This window comes from Sminthopsis crassicaudata, chromosome 2, assembly GCF_048593235.1.
Source record: "Sminthopsis crassicaudata isolate SCR6 chromosome 2, ASM4859323v1, whole genome shotgun sequence".
Taxonomy (NCBI): Eukaryota; Metazoa; Chordata; class Mammalia; order Dasyuromorphia; family Dasyuridae; genus Sminthopsis; species Sminthopsis crassicaudata.
In genome coordinates this window covers 313,015,530-313,035,896 of record NC_133618.1, presented here as the reverse complement: position 1 = coordinate 313,035,896, position 20,367 = coordinate 313,015,530, and the positions used below count along the sequence as shown (strand labels likewise).

Below are 20,367 nucleotides of genomic sequence, written 5' to 3'. Positions count from 1 at the left end.
ATCAATAACCAAATTAATGAAACCCATATGATTATCTCAATAGATGCAGAAAAAGCATTTGATAAAATCCAACACCCCAAAACATGAAAGTATAGCAATAAGTGGACTTTTCCTTAAAATAGTCAGTAGCATCTATTAAAAACCATCAGCAATCATTATATGTAAGGGGGATAAATTGAAACCATTCTCAATAAGATCAGGGGTGAAACAAGGTTGCCCACTATCACCATTACTATTCAATATTGTATTAGAAATGCTAGTTTCATCAATAAGAGATGAAAAAGAGATTAAAGGAATTAGAGTAGGTAATGAAGAAACCAAATTATCACTCTTTGCAGATGATATGGTGGAATACTTAGAGAACTCCAAAGAATCAACTAAAAAGCTATTAGAAATAATTCACAACTTTAGCAAAGTGGCAGGATACAAAATAAATCCACATAAATCATTAACATTCTTATACATCACTAACAAAATCCAACAGCAAGAGACACAAAGAGAAATTCCATTCAAAATACTGTTGATAGTATAAAATATTTGGGAATCTATCTGCCAAGAGAAAGACAGGAGCAAAACTATAAAACACTTTCTACACAAATAAAGTCAGATCTAAATAATTGGAAAATATCAAATGTTCTTAGATAGGTCAAGAGAATATAATAAAGATGACAGTACTACCTAAGCTAATCTATTTATTTAGTGCTATACCAATCAAACTCCCAAGAAACTATTTTACTAACCTAGAAAAAATAACAACAAAATTCATTTAGAAGAACAAAAGGTCAAGAATTTCAAGGGAACTAATGAAAAAAAAATAAAATGAAGGTGGTCTAGCTGTACCAGATCTAAAACTATAATATAAAGCAGTGATAATCAAAACCATTTGGTACTGGCTAAGAAATAGACTAGTTGATCAGTGAAATAGGTTATAATCACAGGACAAAATGGTCAATGATTTTAGCAATCTAGTGTTTAACAAACCCAAAGACCCCAACTTTTGGGCTAAGCATTCACTATTTGACAAAAACTGCTGGGAAAATTGGAAACTACTATGGCAGAAACTAAGCATTGACCCACACTTAACACCACATACTAAGATAAGGTCAAAATGGGTTCATGATCTAGGCATAAAGAACGAGATCATAAATAAATTAGAGGAACATAGGATAGTTTACTTCTCAGACCTGTGGAGGAGGAAGGAATTTGTGACCAAAGAAGCACTAGAGATCATTATTGATCACAAAATAGATAATTTTGATTTATATTATATTAAAAAGTTTTTGTACAAACAAAACTAATACAGACAAGATTAGAAGGGAAGCAATAAACTGGGAAAACATTTTTACATTCAAAGGTTCTGATAAAGGCCTCATTTCCAAAATATATAGAGAACTGACTCAAATTTATAAGAAATGAAGCCATTCTCCAATTGATAAATGGTCAAAGGATATGAACAGATAATTTTCAGATGAATAAATAGAAACTATTTCTAATGATATGAAAAGATGCTCCAAGTCACTTTTGATCAAATGCAAATTAAGACAGCTCTGAGATACCACTACATACCTCTCGTATTGGCTAAGATGACAGAAAAAGATAATGATGAATGTTGGAGGGAATGGTGAAAAGCTGGGACACTAATACATTGTTGGTGGAACTGTGAACAGATGCAACCATTCTGGAGAGCAATTTGGAACTATACTCAGAAACTGTGCATACCCTTTGATCCAACACTGTTTCTATTGGGCTTATGTCTCAAAGAGATATTAAAGCAGGGAAAGGGACCTACATGTGCAAAAATGTTTGTGGCAGCCCTTTCTATAGTGGCAGGAAACTGGAAGATGAATGGATGTCCATCAATTGGAGAATGGCTGAATAAATTATGGTATATGAAAGTTATGGAATATTATTGTTCTGTAAGAAATGACCAGTAGGATGAATACAGAGAGGCTGGAGAGATATCAACTGATGCTGAGTGAATCGAGCAGAACCAGGAGATCATTATACACATCAACAAGACTATTCGACAATCAATTCTGATGGACATGGCTCTCTTCAACAATGAGATGCTTTAAACCAGTTCCAATTGTCCAGTAATGAAGAGAATCAGCTACACCCAGAGAGGATTTTGGGAACTGAGTGTGGACTACACATAGCATTCTCGCTCTTTCTGTTATTGTTTGCATTTTTGGTTTCTTTCTCAGGTTTTTTTTTTCTTTCTAGATCTGATTTTTCTTGTGCAGCAAAATAACTGTATAGATATGTATACATATATTGGATTTAACATGTAATTTAACATATTTAACATGTATTGGACTACCTGCCATCTAGGGGAGGGGGTGGGAGAAAGGAGGAGAAAATTTGGAACAGAAGGTTTTGCAAGGATTAATGTTGAAAAATTACCCATACATATGTTTTGTAAATAAAAAGATATAATACAGTAAAAAAAAAAAAAAAAAAAAAGAAAGAAAGAAAGAAAATGTAGACCCATCAAAACAGAGACCTTCATTGTTTGTATTACGACAAGGTATTGCCTAAGTGGTAAGAATATTATCTTTGCGTGGATATGTTTGCATAAACTATTACAGTTAATATATTTAACATATATAAGACTGCTTGTCATCTGGGGGAGGGGGTTGGGGGAGGAAGGGAAAAAATCTGAATAGAAGTAAGTGCAAGGGATAATGTTGTAAAAAATTACCCATGCATATGTACTGTCAAAAAAATGTTATAATTATAAAATAAAATAAAAATTAAAAAAAAATAAACTATTACAGTTTAGAAAACACTTTCAAACAATCTCATTCACTCCTCATAATAATAAGCTACATAGAAACAGAATGGCATTATCATTTTTGTTGTTATTGTTCAGTCGTTTCAGTTATGTTCAACTCTTCATGACCCCACTTGAGGATCTTTTGATAAAGATACTGGAGTGATTTGTCATTTTCTTCTCTAGCTCATGTTACAGGTGAGGAAACCGAGGCAAACAGTTAAGTGACTTGTCCAGGGTCACACAGGTAGTAAATGTCTGAGGTTGAATTTAAACTCAAATCTTCCTGACTCCAGGCTTAGAGATCTATTTATTATGTCTTTATCATTTTAGGCACTCTCATAACTAGTAAATACATTTAACCAAATGTTCAGGGCTTCCAGTTCTTTGGCATGATAGTAACTGCCAGCTAGTTGGGGTCACTAGAATGCGTATATACAGCTAATCTTATGTGGAAAAAGAGTACAGAATCTGCAGAAAATGACCTCCCTTCTGTTAAGTTTATTGGCAATTTAGGCTCATCAAACCTGTGGTTGATTTTTAAGTGAAGGGGTTTGGATACTATGACAATAAATACCTATGTATTTACAGAGAACTTAGAGATTTACAATGCACTACAAATAACAAAATTTCATATGATTCTCACAATCCTTTGAGGTAAGCACAATAGATATTATTCACATTTTGCAGATGAGAAAATGCACAGGCTCATGAATTTGGAACTAAATAGGACTTTGAGAATCCAATCCCCTCATTTTACAGATAAAGGAATTGAGGCTTAAAGAAGTTAAATGACGACTTTAGGGTGTGATCAGAATCACAAAGCTATTATCATAAGTTATTAGGTGAATCATAAGTCACATAGTAAGAAATCATAGTTGTTGTCCATTCCTAAAGAGGGTCAAAATGAGATCACCATGTCAGTATATTGGGCTCAAAGTACAGTATGTCTGAGTGTGGCTGATCAAACCAATATGAGCTTGGAAGCCTCTACTACAAATAGTCCATATGAACATTTTGGAATGGAAATGTCTCTAAATGTACACATCTTATGTTTCTTTTGAACTATTACAATTTTGCTTTGTTCAGAGTATACACAGCATCTTCTCTGATGTGAGAGTGCCAGGCTAGGCATTTCTTTGCTAATGTCTTCCATGCCTCACAATCAGTTCCAGAGTTCTTCAGAGGGACCTTGAGAACGTTCTTGAGAGCTAGAATCATAGGTGAAAGAAAAAAAAAAGTTTGGAACACCTTTTGATTCCAAGCTGAGCATACCTTCTTTCTTTCTTTTTTCTTTTTAATAGCTTTTTATTTTTCCAAATACATGCAAAGATATTTTTAATGTTCGCCTTTGCAAAACCTTGTGTTCTAAATTTTTCTCCTCTTTCCCTTCTCCCCGTTCCCCTACACAGCAAGCAATCTGATATAAGTTAAACATATGCAATTCTCCCAAACACATTTCCATATTCATCATGCTGCACAAGAAAAATCAGATCAAAAGGGAAAAAAGAAAACACAAGAAAGAAAAAAAAAACAAGCAAATAAACAACAAACAAAAAAAGGTGAAAATATTATGCTTTGATCCACATTCAGCCTCTATAATTCTCTCTCTGCATATGGATGGCTCTTTCCATCACGAGTCAATCAGAATCTAAGCGTATCTTCTTCCAGACAACTATACAAACAGTTCTATGAACTCATACAAACAAGCTGCATATAGGACAAATTGGAAATAATTAACATATGGAAGACCTGAAGAAAATCTCTGCATTCAGTTAGGAATAGGATTCCTATAAACCAGCAAAGACCCTGTTAGAGAAAGGCCTAACACCAGCACTCATATCAGGACATAATGAAACACAGGCAAGTCATTGAACAATTAACAAAGGGACATTACTTTGTGCCAACACATCAAGGATATGCAGCAAGCATACAACAGCACTTGGATCTCTAGATGTTTCCCTCCTCATATTCACAGGGAATTAAATCTGGTCAAAATTAAATCTGGTCAACAGAACAGGATAAGGTGATACATAGTTGGAGGATATTCCCCAAAAGATAGAACTGTTAGGTAACCAACCAGTAAAAGTTGCATCAAAGATTGCAGGGACCAGTCAAGTCCCAGGGACATCTTCATTGCTTTTTTTTTTTTTTTTTTTAAGCTTTAGTGCTTTATTTTAATGTTTCACTTTTATTTGTTTGAAATATTTTCAAATTTCATTTTTAAAAAATATTAGCACTCATTTTAAAAAATTGAGTTCCAAATTCTGTAATGTTCTTTGGTTCAGTTTTCCTGGGGTCTCTGAGGTCTTTGGGTAGTCTTCTTTTCAGAGTACAAGAGTAGTCAGGGGTTAAAGTCCAAATCCTTTATTATCTCTTTCAAAATCTTGTCTCCTTTCCCAGGGCTAGTTAGCTTTCTTATAGTCCAGATTCTTTATTATCTCCTTCCTGGGGCTGGGCAGCTTTCTGGAGAGCCTTTCAGACCGGCCTTAGTCTTAGTAGAGGAAGTGCAGGAGAAGAGCCTGCCACCAGTGGTCTGAATGAAGATGGAATGAATGTCTTGGTTCCAAGAGCTTGAGCTTGAGCTCTAGCCTGTCTTCTCTGACCTCTGAAAGCTTCTCCTGTGTGGCTCTGAGCCCCTGCTTATAAACCAATCATTATAACACTAGGAAACCATTGTTTGTTGTAAGATTAAATCAATCACACTGAACCCTGTTAAACTAGATAACCATTGTCTCATTAATTCCACTGACTTAGCTCTTAGTTTCAAGTTCAGAGTTCTGGCCCCTAACAAAATTCTTTTCCTCCTTCCTGCTCCTTGAGAAGGTAAGCAATATAATATTAATAATACATGTGAAAGCATGCAAAACATTTCAATATTATCCATGTTACAAAAGAAAACACAAATACAAAAACAAGAAAAATAAAGTGAAAAAAATAATAAAGTTTTTTTTTTTTTAAATCAAGTGTGATAGATATATTCTCCAAGGGAAGAAAACATTTTATCAAGTACCTTTTATATAGTATTTCGAGTGGTACTGTATACCGGCACTTTACCAATTAGTGTCGGATCTGTACAGCCCTGGGAGATAGACACTATTTTTTTTTTTTTTTTTTTTTTTGAGGCTGGGGTTAAGTGACTTGCCCAGGGTCACACAGCTAGGAAGTGTTAAGTGTCTGAGACCAAATTTGAACTCGGGTCCTCCTGAATTCAAGGCTGGTGCTCTATCCACTGTGCCACCTAGCTGCCCCCTGAGGTAGACAATATTATTATCCCATTTTACAATTGAGAAAACTTGCTATCCCAAATAAAGCAAAAGGTGGTTATCGTCTCTCCTCAGTGGCAATGGGATGTATCTCAGAAAAATAATCGTGAAGGTGTTCTTTGACTGGAGTTGGAGAGGGAAACCTGTCCTTCTAGAGGATACCAGCTTAAAGTTCCCTGTTTTGCTTTGGGGTGGTTGATTTGAATGGAAGAAAGGGAAAACAGTCATGTATGCCTCCCAGTGGCTGTAAAGAGCACTTAAGAGGGCAACACTTTGGGTCAGTGTTCCTTAAATCTGGAAATTCTAAGCAGCCTGGTCCTCTCCCCTCCCTCTCTCCCTTCCTCCCTCTCCCCCTCTCCTCCTCCCCCCTTCCTCCCTCTCTCTCTAACTTGTGCGGTCCTTCAGTAAAAACAAGCTTACAATTTCCGAAATGGGCAAGGCTAAGGGGAGAAAAGGGCTTCACCCATCTTACTTTCTCAATCTAAGGACACACCTGATGTAATAAAAAGTCAAGACATGACTTGGGTCTTGAAGCAAGTCGCCTTACCTCTGAGTATTTCTTCACCTGAAATTAAAGGGATCAGGCTAAATAATCTCAGTCTTATGCTCTGCTCTTTTTTTTTGGTGGTGAGAGTAAGGAATGTAATTTTATGAATGGAGATAATAAGAGAAAACGACAGTGTTTGTGACTTGATCTTTGGGAATGAAAGTTTTCAGGAGGAGTTTGGAAAGGAATCGGCACAACAACTTTAGGGTGTTCCTGTTTGTGGGGCGTGTGTTAAGAAAGGATTGTAAATTTTTGGAAAGGGGGAGATGGATTCTGGGGGCGTTAGCAGGCTAAGGCGTGGGGGTAGGGGCCTGAGAGTATCCCGAGGTTTCCATGGCGATGGCCGTGAGATTTGGGGCCCGAGTCCAGTGGCGACTCAGCGGAGAACCGAAGGGAGAGACTGGTCAGCAAAGTTTGGGCGGGGTGGGGATTGGGGGCGGATCACGTGTGTAGAAAGGGGTGGGTCCAGAAGTTGTTCCCGGTGCTATTTGAGTGGTTGCAAAGGGATCGGGGTTTGTATACTGGGCTTCTGACCTGCTAGCCCGCAATGTCTGAGTGAGAAGAGGAAAGAGGTTCTAAGTCAGAAGTGACAAAGAGAAGCAGAAGCATCAGCTGGAATTCCAGGGGGAACAAAAAGAGCAAGGGGAGACAAGAGGAGATCGCAGGAAGACTAGGCTGAGAGGCGAGCGCCCAGGTGTGTTACATTGACCTCCGTGCTCCTTACCCCTGGTGAAGCGACTGAGTGACTAAGCCGATAAATTTTCTCTGAAGTGGGATTTCCTGTTTTTTCTCACTTGGGGAGGGAAGCAGTCCTGTGAGCGCCAAGTGTTCCTCATCGTGAAGTGGGAGAGGGAGTCAGGGAAACAAGGCACCTGAATAGTTAGGGGGTCGGGATCAGTGGAGAACAGTGAGATTTGTAAACATGGTGAGCGTGGCTTCAGTTCCCAGCACTGCCGAAGGACTATCTCAGCAACCCGAAAGGGAATCTTCTACAGACACCCCCCGTTCAGTCCCTGAAGAACCCGTTAAGATCAAGGTGTCCAAGCTCCGCTGGGCGATCGTGCTGTTGTTCAGCTTCTATTCGCTGTGCAATTCCTTCCAGTGGATCCAGTATGGGGCCGTTAGCAACATCTTCGAGCACTTCTATGAGGTCAGCACCTTTTCCATTGACTGCTTGTCCATGAGTTTCATGGTGGCCTATATCCCGCTACTCTTCCCGGTGGCTTATCTTCTGGAGAAATGTGGCTTACGGACCATCACTCTCTTGGGGTCTGCCCTTAACTGCTTGGGGGCCTGGGTGAAAGTGGGCAGCCTGAAGCCAAACCTCTTTCCAGTCACCGTGGTGGGCCAGCTCATTTGCGCTGTTGCCCAGGTCTTCATCCTTGGCCTTCCCTCCAGTCTTGCTGCCGTCTGGTTTAGTGAACGGGAGGTTTCCACAGCCTGCTCCCTGGCTGTCTTTGGTAACCAGGTAGGTACCTGAACGTCTGGATAGCTCTTTGCTCAGTGTGTGTATACGTGAAGAAAGTATGAAAGAACTAAGGGGGGAATTAAGGTCCTTCTCTTTGTCACCTGAAAAGCACCATCCATCCTGGGAAGGCAAGGTCTCTAGAAATCTTTCTTGAATCGTGCTGAGTAAAGCCAATAGCTTCTTTCTTTCTGCTCCTCCTTAGTAAGCTCTAGCACCCTAAACACTTTTAGGCTTTTGACAATATAGTAAAGCTATTAATTAATACATATACCCATTTTTTTTAAAACAAAAATGCACATATATACATGTATTTGTATGTTTCTATATCTATATATGTCTATATTTCTCTCTCTGTATGTTGACTTACATAAAGCTAAACAAAAAGTTCTGGGATACCTTTTCCTCCCCAAAAGGATAGGTTAATCTAGTGTCATCTCATGTTAGCAATTAGTGTTCTTAAACAGGACAATATATTCTAATGCCATTTCTCTTCTACTGGGAGATGGGGGGATTGTTTTTTTAAGGCTGAATTTTAAAGTTTATATTCTGGCAGTGGTGTTATTTTGTTCTTGGTCCACTTTTATACCAAGTTTTAAACAAGTACAGTTGGACCAACAGATGACTGAAAGCATTTCTGCCACAATTGTTCACATTTCACATTTCTTACTATTATCATTTAGTACAAATTTCTATCAGTTTCTTTACAATTTTAGCTTTTGTAGATCAGGGCTTCTTTCTACTTGAGACCCTTCTTCACCTGACCCTGAATATGTAGATATATAAACTTGGTATATAAATCAAAAACATTTACTGATAGGAAATCATAAAGAAATTTATTTTAAAATAATTCTTTGGTATACATATAAATTTACCATTTATTAAAGACAAAAGCAAATTTGCATGCTAGTGAGATGGATGTGCATGTTTATTTTTACATAAAGAACTAAATCTTGGGGGCATCTAGGTGGCAGCCTTGAAGTCTGGAGAACCTTTCAGGAGTTCAAATCTGGGCTCAGACACTTGACACATCCTGGCTGTGTGACTCTAGGCAAGTCACTTACCCAATTGCCTCAGCCAATTAAATAAATAAATAAATAGATTTTGGTGAAATGCTTGATATCTTTTACTGTTGCCAAATTTTTCACAATCCCTGTTTTCATTTGTGCAACCCTATATGGGATATCAGCCTATAATTTAAGAGGTTTTGATGTAGATGGACCCACAGAAATAATAGGGAAAACTGAAACACTTATTCAGACCCCATGATTAAGAAACAATAATAGAATAAAGCTTTTAATTGACCTCCTCAATCAGCTGTAGATCAATGACTTCCTATTTCATTTCATATTGTGAAATTTCTTTTTTTCTTTTTTGTAAAATGATTGGGGTTAAGTGACTTGCCCAGATGCACAAAGCTAGTTAGTATTAAGTGAGTTCAGATTTGAACTGATTCTGGTGCTGAGGCTCTGTCCATTGGGCCATTTAACTGCCCCACACATTGTAGAATTTCACATTTCACATATTTAACGAACTAGCCAATAACTCCCAGATCTTCTAGGCTTGTTTTTTTTCTTGCCTGAGATTGTCAGTATAAACTTGTCATTTTTGTTGGAAATTTTCCATATGTTCTTGCTGCCCAAAGGTGAATTCTGTATTCTATCCAGCTCTACCATAAGGTGGAAATTTTTAGCTAAATTTGAATTGTCAACTTTTTATAGTTGAAAGAAACCTTTGACAAAATTTTATCCAATTTCCTCATTTTACAGATCACTAAACTTACTTGGTGTCACACAGTTGGGCACTAGCAGAATCAGAACTCAAGCACTAAGCAGATCTTTTGGCTCTTAAGTCTGCCCTCATCTATCTACTTCTGAGATACCAATTTGGATAGGTATTAAAGCAATCATTTAAAAGAACAAAGGGATAAATTACCTTTAACAAAAATCATCCCCATATCTTTTCCCTATAGTTTAGGTTCCTTAAAAAATTAAATTGAGGGTTTGTTATAAAATCAGAGGGGTTTTATATTAGAGATTATTTATTTATTTATTTATTTACTATAGCTTTTTAGTTACAAGATAATACGCATGGGTAATTCTACAGCATTAACTATTGCCAAGCCTTTTGTTCCAATTTTTCCCCTCCTGATGGCAGGTTGACAATACATGTTACATATGTTAAAGTATAAATTAAATACATATATTAGAGATAATTTAAAAATAATTTTGGGTGTTGTTTTTATTCTTCATTTTTTTCTCTTCCCTTTCCCCCAAGTCATATGACTGAATTTTAATGGCTCTAAAGCATATATACTTTTTTTTTTTTTTTTTTTTGGCCAGTTTTAGGAAGTGGATATTTAAAGCTTTCAAATTAGACCTTGTTAGGGTTGGGAGGAGCTTAAATTAGATTTAATCAGTAACAAACATTTAGTAATGGCCTACTCTTTGTCAGACACTGTACTAGACAGATGAGAATATTAAGAAAAAAAATAAGCCTCTACTTATTAAGATTTAAGACTTATTTTTAGTTCTTGGAGTTGGAGAATGATGGCATTATTAGGAAATATATGCTTTGCAGGGTATAGGATGTTCTCTTTATATTAGCACTCAGTTTATGCTAGCATGACTAGCAGTCATGATTCAAACAGAATGAAGGCTTTATGTTGCACACCTGTTTTAGAAAGGCAAAAGAAATAATCAGATTTTTCCTATCAGCTGGTTCAAGAGAGAGATTTTTGCACATGTTTTCCTTTTAACAATAAAGGTCAGACTAACAGTTTGTATTCTTAAAACCTGTTAGGGGATATAAATTTAAAATCACAGTATTTATTCATGAAACTCCTCAGTTAGGAAATGCCAAGATTCTTATAATAACAAACTTATTCATGCTCTGAACCACTGGTATTTTTGCATCCCAAAGCAGTCTGTTTAGTGTTATCTTTGGGAGTACATTATGTGCTGAGTTAAACATTATGAGGCATTTGGAAGTTTTTCCTTCCTTACTTTGTAAGGTTTGTACTTCCATGTTTTCCCCTTTTCTGAGAATGTTCTGGCTTTCTGAATAGGTGAGTGATATAAGAGCCTTGAGTTATATTTGAAATAAAAGTATTTGGGGGAGTAGAGCAGCCTTAAAAAAACAAAACCCACAAATCATTCGGATTATAAGAATTTAATTTGGCTTGCAAAATTTTCATTGGCTGAAGAAATATTTATTATTATTTTCCTTCTGTAATTGGACCATTTTTTTTTTCCTGTGGCATAGAAATTACCCTGGGTTTTCAGAAGTTATGTCTCAAAAGCATAATTTCTAATAATCTAACAAATGGTAGATTTAGAAGTGGAAGAAATTAGAAAGAGTTCCTTCCTTTTAGATGTTCCCCCTTCACTTTACAGATGAGGAAATTGAGAACTGGTAGGACTTGTACAAGGTCTTTCAGCTAATATGTGGCAGAGATGGCATTTGATTCCATGTATTCTTGATTTCAGTTCCAACATTTTTTGCACTGTATCACATTATCTCTGAGATTCAATTCAATTCATTCAAAAATTTTTTTCTTAAGTGCTTACTCTGTGCAAGGAAGACATCATATATCTGGTATCAGTGAAAACACTGAATAACAATAAAAAGACTTGTGAGGATATTCATTTACAATTATCACTAAACAGATCAAGTGAGATACAACGTATATAAAATGTTGCATGCCTCAAAGCACCGTGCAATCTTCCTCTATTATTATATACAAAATAACATTATATCAGGTAGGGTAGTGGTAGAGGTAATCTAGAGAAAAAAATAAAATAATCTCTGCCCTCAAGAAGCTTATATGCTATCAGAGGAAATAATATACATATATAAAAATAAATCAAAATACACACAAGGTGATTTCAGGGGTATTGTGAGGAAAGACACTATAAGTGGGGGATCAGGAATGACATAAAATCTGAACTTCAAAGGAAGCTGGAAATTTTTAAAAAGTGAAGTGAGAAGACAGGCATTTTGGGAATAGGGCATAGCCAGTTCAGATGTATCCTCTGTTTCTTTGAAGAACAGCAAAAGCACTAGTTTTGCTGGAGTACTGAATGAAGAAATTAGCATAATAATATCATTTTAATAAGTCTAGAAATATTTGTTGAGAATATTTTCAAGGGCCAGAGTAATTTGTTTTTGATCTTAGAGACATTAATGAGCCATGAGAGCTCATTGGGTAGGCAATGATATGGGCTTATTTACACGTGCTTTAGAAAAACCATTGCCATAGCTGCACAGGAGCTTTTCTGTAGCCCAGTCAATAATAATTTATTGAGTTCTAACTATGTGCTAGGCATTGTGCTACAAATGCAAAAAGAAATAAGCCTGACTCTTAAGGAGTTTATATACTATTAGAGGAGACAAGTACAAGTATATATAAAATTAATATAAATATGAAATGTGTAAACATGTCACTAAATAAATACCATTAAATAAACACTAAGAGAACTCATTAAGAAGACACAAATATGAAGAGAACATGAAGGGAACTGTGGAATGTGTCATGTAGGAGATGGTGCTTAAGTTACCTTTAAGAGGAGAATTTCTATCAAGTGGAGCTGAGGGTTATGGGGAGAGAATACATTCCAGGCATAAGGGATGGAGGCTGGAAATGCAGTGTTGAGAAATCGAAGTTCGATCACAGATAAACTATAATGAGGCTAGAAAGATAGGCTGTAGGCTAGGAGCTGAAGGGTTTTACAAAGGCAGCAGTAATTACACTTTATCCTAGAAGCAATAAGCATTGACTAGAGTATGCTGAGTACAGTGGAATAACATATAGTATAATGAGTATAAGGTAAGATTTATGATTTAGGAAGTTCTCTTTGGCAATTCTGTAAAGGGTGAATTAGAGTGGAACTAAACTCAGACATTCTTTTGCTTTGAGTTTTTGGTAGCCTGTTATCTCAAAGTATTATAACAAATTATTTGAAAATACTTTTCATATTTTTAATGAAAATCTAAGTATGATTTTGAGAGGTATCCATAAATTCTTTGACATGTTATCTTCACCCAAGAGTTAAGAAGGAAATCATATAGTTGCAGAGTCACTGGCAGCTTAAAAAAATGTTAAAAGCTAGAAAGGATCTTGAAGGTTGTCTAATTCAATCATTTTATTTTTCTAACAAAAAACTGGGAACTCCAAGAGTCAAGTCAAAAAGCATTTATTAAGCCCTTGCCATGTGCCAGGCACTGTGCTAAATAAGTGTTGAGAATGCAAATAGAAGCAAAAAAGAAAATCAGCCCTTAGCCTCAAGGGGCTTACATTCTAATGTGAGAAGACATACAAGAGGAAGCTGAAAAATCTAGGGATAAGGCAAGATTAGGAGAAGGCATTTGTTTGGGGGAATAGTGGAGAAAGTAGAGAGAGACTTTTTTTTTTTCCTGAGGCAATTGGGGTTAGGGGTTAAGTGACTTGCTCAGGGTCACACAGCTAGGAAATGTTAAAATATCTGAGGTCAAATTTGAACTCAGGTCCTCCTGACTTTAGGACTGGTGCTCTATCCACCACCTAGCTGCCCCCTGACACTTTCTTTAAAATGGAGGTTCTAGGAGGAGCTGCCTAATTAGAGGAAGGATTAAATGGGCTGAGGAAACTTCCTAGGTGAGAAGGCTGCTGTGTCATGGTGAAGAAAGTCCAGAAAGTTAGGAATGGAGTCTGGAAAGGGAGGGAGACATGGTCTGGGTACTTTTCTTAAAATGCATATGTCATTTTGATCTTCTATTTCATATCATCTTCTTTTGCCTAATACAGATTCTGATAATAAGATATCCATATAGAAAATAAAACGATTTTAATGATAAATATTTGGTTTGGTGGTTTTCAGTTCTGACTGCCTGTGACCCCATTTGGAGTTTTCTTGGTAAAGATAATGGAATAGTTTGCAATTTATTTCTCCAGCTTATTTGACAGATGAGAAACTGAGGTAAACAGGATTGCTCAGGGTCATACAACTAGTAAGTATCTGAGGCCAGATTTGAATTCAGGAAAATGAGTCTTCCTGACTCAAGGCCCATACTTTATTCCTTGGGCTGCTAGCTTCCCTATAGTAATGGTATAAAAGCCATAATTTTTATTCCTTGACTAGACATAGAGTTAGTATGTGTGCTAGCAGGTAAATTCTGATTCTGATGGACAAAGAAAACTATTAGAAATTGATATATAAAGAAATTGTTCATACTTAATGGACTTATTGATTACACAAGAAAATTCAAGGGCTCCTGAGAAAACCTAATTGTCAGAATTACTATTTGAGGAGCTTTATCTGAAGTTTTTTTTAAATAAAGTCAACAAGCATTAAATGCCTACCATTAAGTGTCTTAACACTGTACTAAGTATTGGGAAAACAAAGAATTTGAGGATATCACAGTCTAATGTGGAAAACAACATAACTTCTATATATTAACGAGATATATACAGGTTAAAATAAAGGTAATCGTGGAAGGGAAGCACTAAGATTAAGGAAGACTGAAAAAAGCTTCTTGCAGGAGATAAAAATTTAGCTGAAATTGGAAGGAAGTTAAGGAAAAAAGAAACCTGTAATAGTTTTCCATTTCTTATCCAAGATGTTGTCATATAACAGTGTCATCCCACAACTTTCCCAGTCTCACCCTTCTCTCACTTTGACTTTAAAGTCAGAGGACTTTAGCTCTTTCTATATTGAGAAAATTAAGCCATTTGATGTGAGCTCACTCTTTCATTCTCTTCATCTCAAAATCCCTTAATATCATTTTCTTATTTCTGTTCTGTTTCCCCAGTTACTGAAAATTAGGTGGCCCTTATCTTCAACACTTTTACAAGGCCAACCTATCTTACATGTTCCCTTAATCCCAACTCTTTCTGTTTTCTCTAGGTCAATCCTCAATAATCATTTTCAATTTCTCTCTCCCTTCCTCTTTCCCTCCCCACCTCTGTCTTGATCTCTTTTTTTTTCATCCTTCAATTTTCCCTACTTCCTTCAAATTTATCTGTGTCTTCCTCTAAACTTAAAAAAAAATCTTTAGATTCAGTCATCCCTCAAGCTAACATCCTATATCTCTCCTGCTTATCTGAGCCAAGCTCTTAGACAAAACTGCCTACATGCATTGCCTCTATTTAGTTTCTTCTCACTCCTCAACTCTTTGGCTTCTGAATTCATCTCTTAACTGAAACCACCTTAAGGACCTTGTCTCAGTCTTCAGATTTCTTGGCCACATGCTGCATTTGATACTGTTGACTACTGTATCCTCTTTGATTTTTTCAGACGCTTATTTCCTGGTTCTTTTTATACCTATTCTTTCCCCATCTCCTTGTCTTCCATAGGATACTCCTTGAGTGTTCCCTAAGAAGAGGTGCTCCCTCCAGACCCTGTCCTATGTCCTCTTTCTACACTCTTGCTTTTGATGACCTCATCTATTCTGGGTTAATTTATCGATGTAGGTGACCCCTTAATCTATTCATTTATTTGTCTCTCCCCTGATCTTCAGTGTCAATTTGCTTATTCCTTGAGGACATTTCAAACTGGATGTTCCAGAGGCATCTCAAATACATTTCCAGAAAAAAACTTACTCTCTTTTCCCCACCCCTAAATTCATTCATCTTCTAAACTTCCATGCTTCTATTGAAGGCAAGAGTCATCATTCTTTCAGGTTCAGAGTTTTAGTCTAATTCTCAAATCCTCACATTTCCTCCCTCAGAATATCCAACCAATTGCCAAATGTTGTCATTTCTTTCTCCTATAACCCCCTCTTTCTGTTGTCACAAATCTCACCATAATTCAGACCTTCACCTCTCACCTAGATAATCACAAGATTTTCTACCTCAAGTCTCTCCCCTCATGAGTCCATTCTTCACATTGCACCAAATGATTTTCCTTAAGCAAGGTCTGACCCTTCCTCAATAACCTTCAGTGTTTCCTATTTGATAAAATATAGATAAAGATATATCTAAGATAAAATATAAATTTCTCTATTTTATTTTTAAATCCCTTTATAAAATGGCCCCAAACCAAGAGCTTCACAAGACATTACTCCCTTTCCTGCATCTGCCATGGACCCAAATCTTTTTTCCTCACATATGATATTCCCCATTTCTGTGCTTTTTGCAGTGGTCTTTCTCTGTGCCTAGAATGTATTCTTTCCTCAATGATGCCTTATGGAATCCCTTTCTACTTTCAAAGATGCAGCTCAAACATTGTCTTTTAAATGAAACTTTTCCTGGTCTTTTCCTGGTCCTCTCAATAGCCATTTCCCTCCTTCCCCAATTAGCCCTATTAAATATGACTTTGGGCTAATTTTTAGTTATCATTTTTATATTTATTTTTTTATTTATTTGTATGTAAATGTGTCTGCCCTGTTAGACTCTAAGCATCTTGCAATTATGGATTTTTGAAATTTGTTTATTCATTGTCTAGCACAGTACCAGATATATAGTAGATATTTTTAATTGCTTGTATATTATATGTTAATTGATTATATTTATTATTATTGATTAATACATTATTATATTGATTATAGGATAATTGAACCTATTGCTTCAAATGTATGTAAACCAATATTCCACAATTTAGAAAACAAGTAAAAGAACTAGAAATTTTAATGCAAGATCAATTTGACCTCATAAGTAACAATAATAGGTATATTAGCTATAACTTGGTCTGATGAAACTCATGACTAGAATATGGTTCTGAAAGGATATGCCTAATTTAAGACACAGAAGAAGTAAAAAAAAAAATTGAGTTGAATTTCATTCTTTATTGAGAAGCTATACTTATTTGAGAAAATTCAGAAACTAGTAGAGAGCTGCTGGATAATGATCACTGGAGAGAGGAAAAAAATAATTTTGTCACTGGAATATACTACATTCCACCTAGTTCAAATAAGGATATAAATGAATTTGGCAATTATCACACACTTGGCACAGAGATATAATTTAGTAGTGATTGGGGACTTTAGTTATCTAATTATCATTTTGAGATTTCTCTGTTGGTCTGCCTCTTGTCTATTTTTCTCTGCTTAAAAAAGTGACTAATAACTTCCTGATATGCCTTATTGATAATTTCCTTCTTTAAAAGATAGTGGAATCAATAAAATGCAATTTTATCTGATTCTCACTAACAGGAAGAGTAAGTTTTAATTGCTCTCTATGGTATCTGGAGTGCTGAATATATTTATTTTTCTTTCTTTATTCTTATTAGGTGAAAAAAATTGACTAAATTTGCAATTGTTGTTGTTTTTGTTGTTCATTTATTTCAGTCATGTCCAACTCTTTGTGACCCCTGGCAAATGCATTTTTACCAGCCTTTGTTAGATGCATGTTATCACTAAAACAAATATATTATTTCTATATTTTAAGCTCGTCCAGAAGTCCAAATCTCTTTTTCAAGCACCATATTCTTATTGAGATACCCACTACATGTGTATAGCATATACACACATATATATGGTATATTTAAAAATATATTTTATATATATATTCTCATTTGTTGTTTGCTTGGTGGGAAATTACAAGAACACTATGGGGAAGTGAGTTTGTGATAGAAGAAAGGAAAACAAGATATAGTTTGACATGGATGCTAGTTTGGGGAAAGCAGATTTGAAGGGAAATGAATAAAAATGGATAGGCTACCATGAATTAAAATTCTATAAGAGAAATAAGTCCAAGAAGGGTAGGAAATTCTCAATGATAAACCAATGATTCTTATATCTTCTTATTCAGTCTAAACTTCTCTGCAGATATTCAGTCTTACATTTCCTGTCTACTAGGTATCTGAATCTATTAAATTGTCTATTTAGTATCTGAAACTGCATGTCCTATAGACATCTTAAGCTTAACATCTTCAAAACTAAACTAATCATCCTTCCTCCCAAATCCTTTAGATTTCCTTCTTACTTTCCAGGGCTTCCATTCATTATGATCCCAGTCACTTAGGCTCTGGAACTAGATGTGAACCTAGATGCCTTATTCACTTATACTGCTTCTTCCCTGCCCCATATGCAATTTTATTTTTAAAAATTTATTTAGTTTAAACATTTACTTTCATAATATGTTGGTTTCCATTTTTTCCTCTCTTGGCAATCAATCTAATATAGGTCAAGAATGTACAACCATATTAAGTATATTTTCACATTAGCCAAGTTGTGAGAGAAGAATGGGGGGGAAAAAGGGAAAAATCATGAGAAAGAAAAAACAAAAAAGTAAAAATAATGTGCTTCAATCAGCATTCAGAATCCATAGTTCTTTCTCTAGATATGGATAGCATTTCCCCTCATGAATCTTTTAGAATTGTCTTAGATCATTGTATTGAGAAGAGCAAAAGTTGATCATCTGCACAATGTTGCTTTTACTATGTATAATGCTCTGATTCTGATTTCACTCAGCATCAAGTCATGTAAGTCTTTCAGGATTTTTCTGAAAAAAAGCCTGCTCATTTTTTATAGAACAATTGTATCCTGTTACATTCATATACCCAATTTGTTCAACTGTTCCTCAATTGATGGCTACCCCTCAATTTCTAATTCTTTGCCACCAGAGAGGGAGCTGCTATAAACATTTTTGTACATATGGATCCTTTTATGCTTTTTTTAACGATCTCTTTGGAATACAGACCTAGTAGTGGTATTGCTGGATCAAAAGGCATGCACAGTTTTATAGCTTTTTGAGCATAGTTTCAAGTTGTAAAACCTATCAATTTTACCATCTCATGAATGATCCCTTCTTCTCTCCTCTGCCACTGCCACCAATTTTGTTCAGGCCCTCATTATTTATGCATGGTCTATTGCAATGGTCTTCTGGTTGCCCTGTCTTCTACAAGTCTAGTACACTCTATTTTCCAGTGAGCTGCCAAATTGATCTTTCTTTAAAATATAAGTCTGAAAATTCAGTGGTTACCTGTAATCTCTAGTATCAAATAAAAAACCCCTATTTGACAGTTAAAACTCTTTGCATCTTGACATCCCACCCTGATCTTTCTAATTTTCTTATGTCTTCCATATCTTCCCCCAAATAACCTCAGATTTGATGATACTGGCTTTTTTGCTGTTTCTCATTCAGACAGCTCACTTCCAACGTTGGGCATTTACACTCCAAGCCTAAAGTGCTCTCTTTCCTCATCCTCACATCTTAGCTTTTCTGACTTCCTGCAAGTTCCAACTAAAATCTCAACTTTTTATTTTTGTTTTTGATAGGGTTACAATACTAAATTAGTAGATCAGGGGAATGCTGTAGGTAATACTTTACTTAGATTTCAACAGTACATTTATTGTAATATCTCATAACTTTTTTGAAGAGTATTTCAAAAGATGTGGAAGAGACTAATACATTTAGAAGGATTTGGAATTGGTTAAAGGGGCAGCTTCAAAGAACAGTCATTAATGGTTTAATGATACCACTTGTTATGAAGTTCAGTGCACTAATATGGCAAAGGTTCTCCATTAGAGTGCTCTGGAGATCTTTGTCCCTGTGTTGTTTTAAATTTTGTCAATAAGTTAGATAGTACTTTAGACAATATATTCATAAAATTTCAACATTGGATGACAGTATCAAGATCCAAAAGACCTTGAACATTTGGCTGAATTCTGTAAGTTGAAATTCAACAGAGTTAAAGTAAAACATTATACATGGGCTAAAAAAATTCAACTTCACAAGTAGCAGGATAAGAGCAGCATGATAAGATAGCAGTTTAAGAAAGATTTAAGAATTTTTAAAAGACTTTATTCAATATTAATCCTCAGTGTGAGATGGAAGCCAAAGAAACATGTGATCTTAGGCTTCATTGAGATGAAGCTTTTAGGAATAATGATTTCTGTTTTAGCCAGAACACATCTGGAGCATTGTGTTCTCTTCTGGGTTCCAAAGTTTAATTTAAACAGGACACTGATAACCTAGAAAGCAATCAGGGGAAGACATCTAAATCAGTGAAGAGCTTTGAGTCTGTATTACAAGAGGACCAGTTAAAAGAACTGGACATGTGTAGCTTGGAGAAGAGAAGAGAGAACTCAGTGAAAAGGACAGCTATCTTTAAGGATGTGAGGGATTGTTCTATGAAGAGATTTTATCTTTCTGGTCCTAGAGGGAAGAGAAGAGCAATGATAGTAATAGAAAAGAGACCAATTTAATTTTGTCATCAGGAATTTTAACAGTTAGAGCAGTGGTAGTGATAGAAAGAGATCAATTTAGTTTATCAAGAATCTTAACAGAGTTGTCCAAAAGTGAAGGGGGTTGCTTTAGGAGTTGTGGACTTCCGAAGAAGTCTTTAAGCTAAGGTTGGATGGTTATTTATAGGAGATGCTATGGTGAGGATTTTTC

At 35.8% G+C, this 20,367-nt stretch overlaps 1 protein-coding gene across 1 annotated transcript in view; it reads left to right on the top strand.

Annotated features, from left to right (window-relative positions):
* Positions 1-7,072: 7,072 nt before the first annotated feature.
* Positions 7,073-20,367, top strand: part of FLVCR2 (FLVCR choline and putative heme transporter 2) — a 73,656-nt gene continuing 60,361 nt past the window's right edge. Inside the window, exon 1 of the mRNA XM_074289984.1 lies at positions 7,073-8,054. Coding sequence (XP_074146085.1) covers positions 7,509-8,054 — 546 coding nt within the window. The 5' untranslated portion in view covers positions 7,073-7,508. The remainder of the gene's footprint in view (positions 8,055-20,367) is intronic.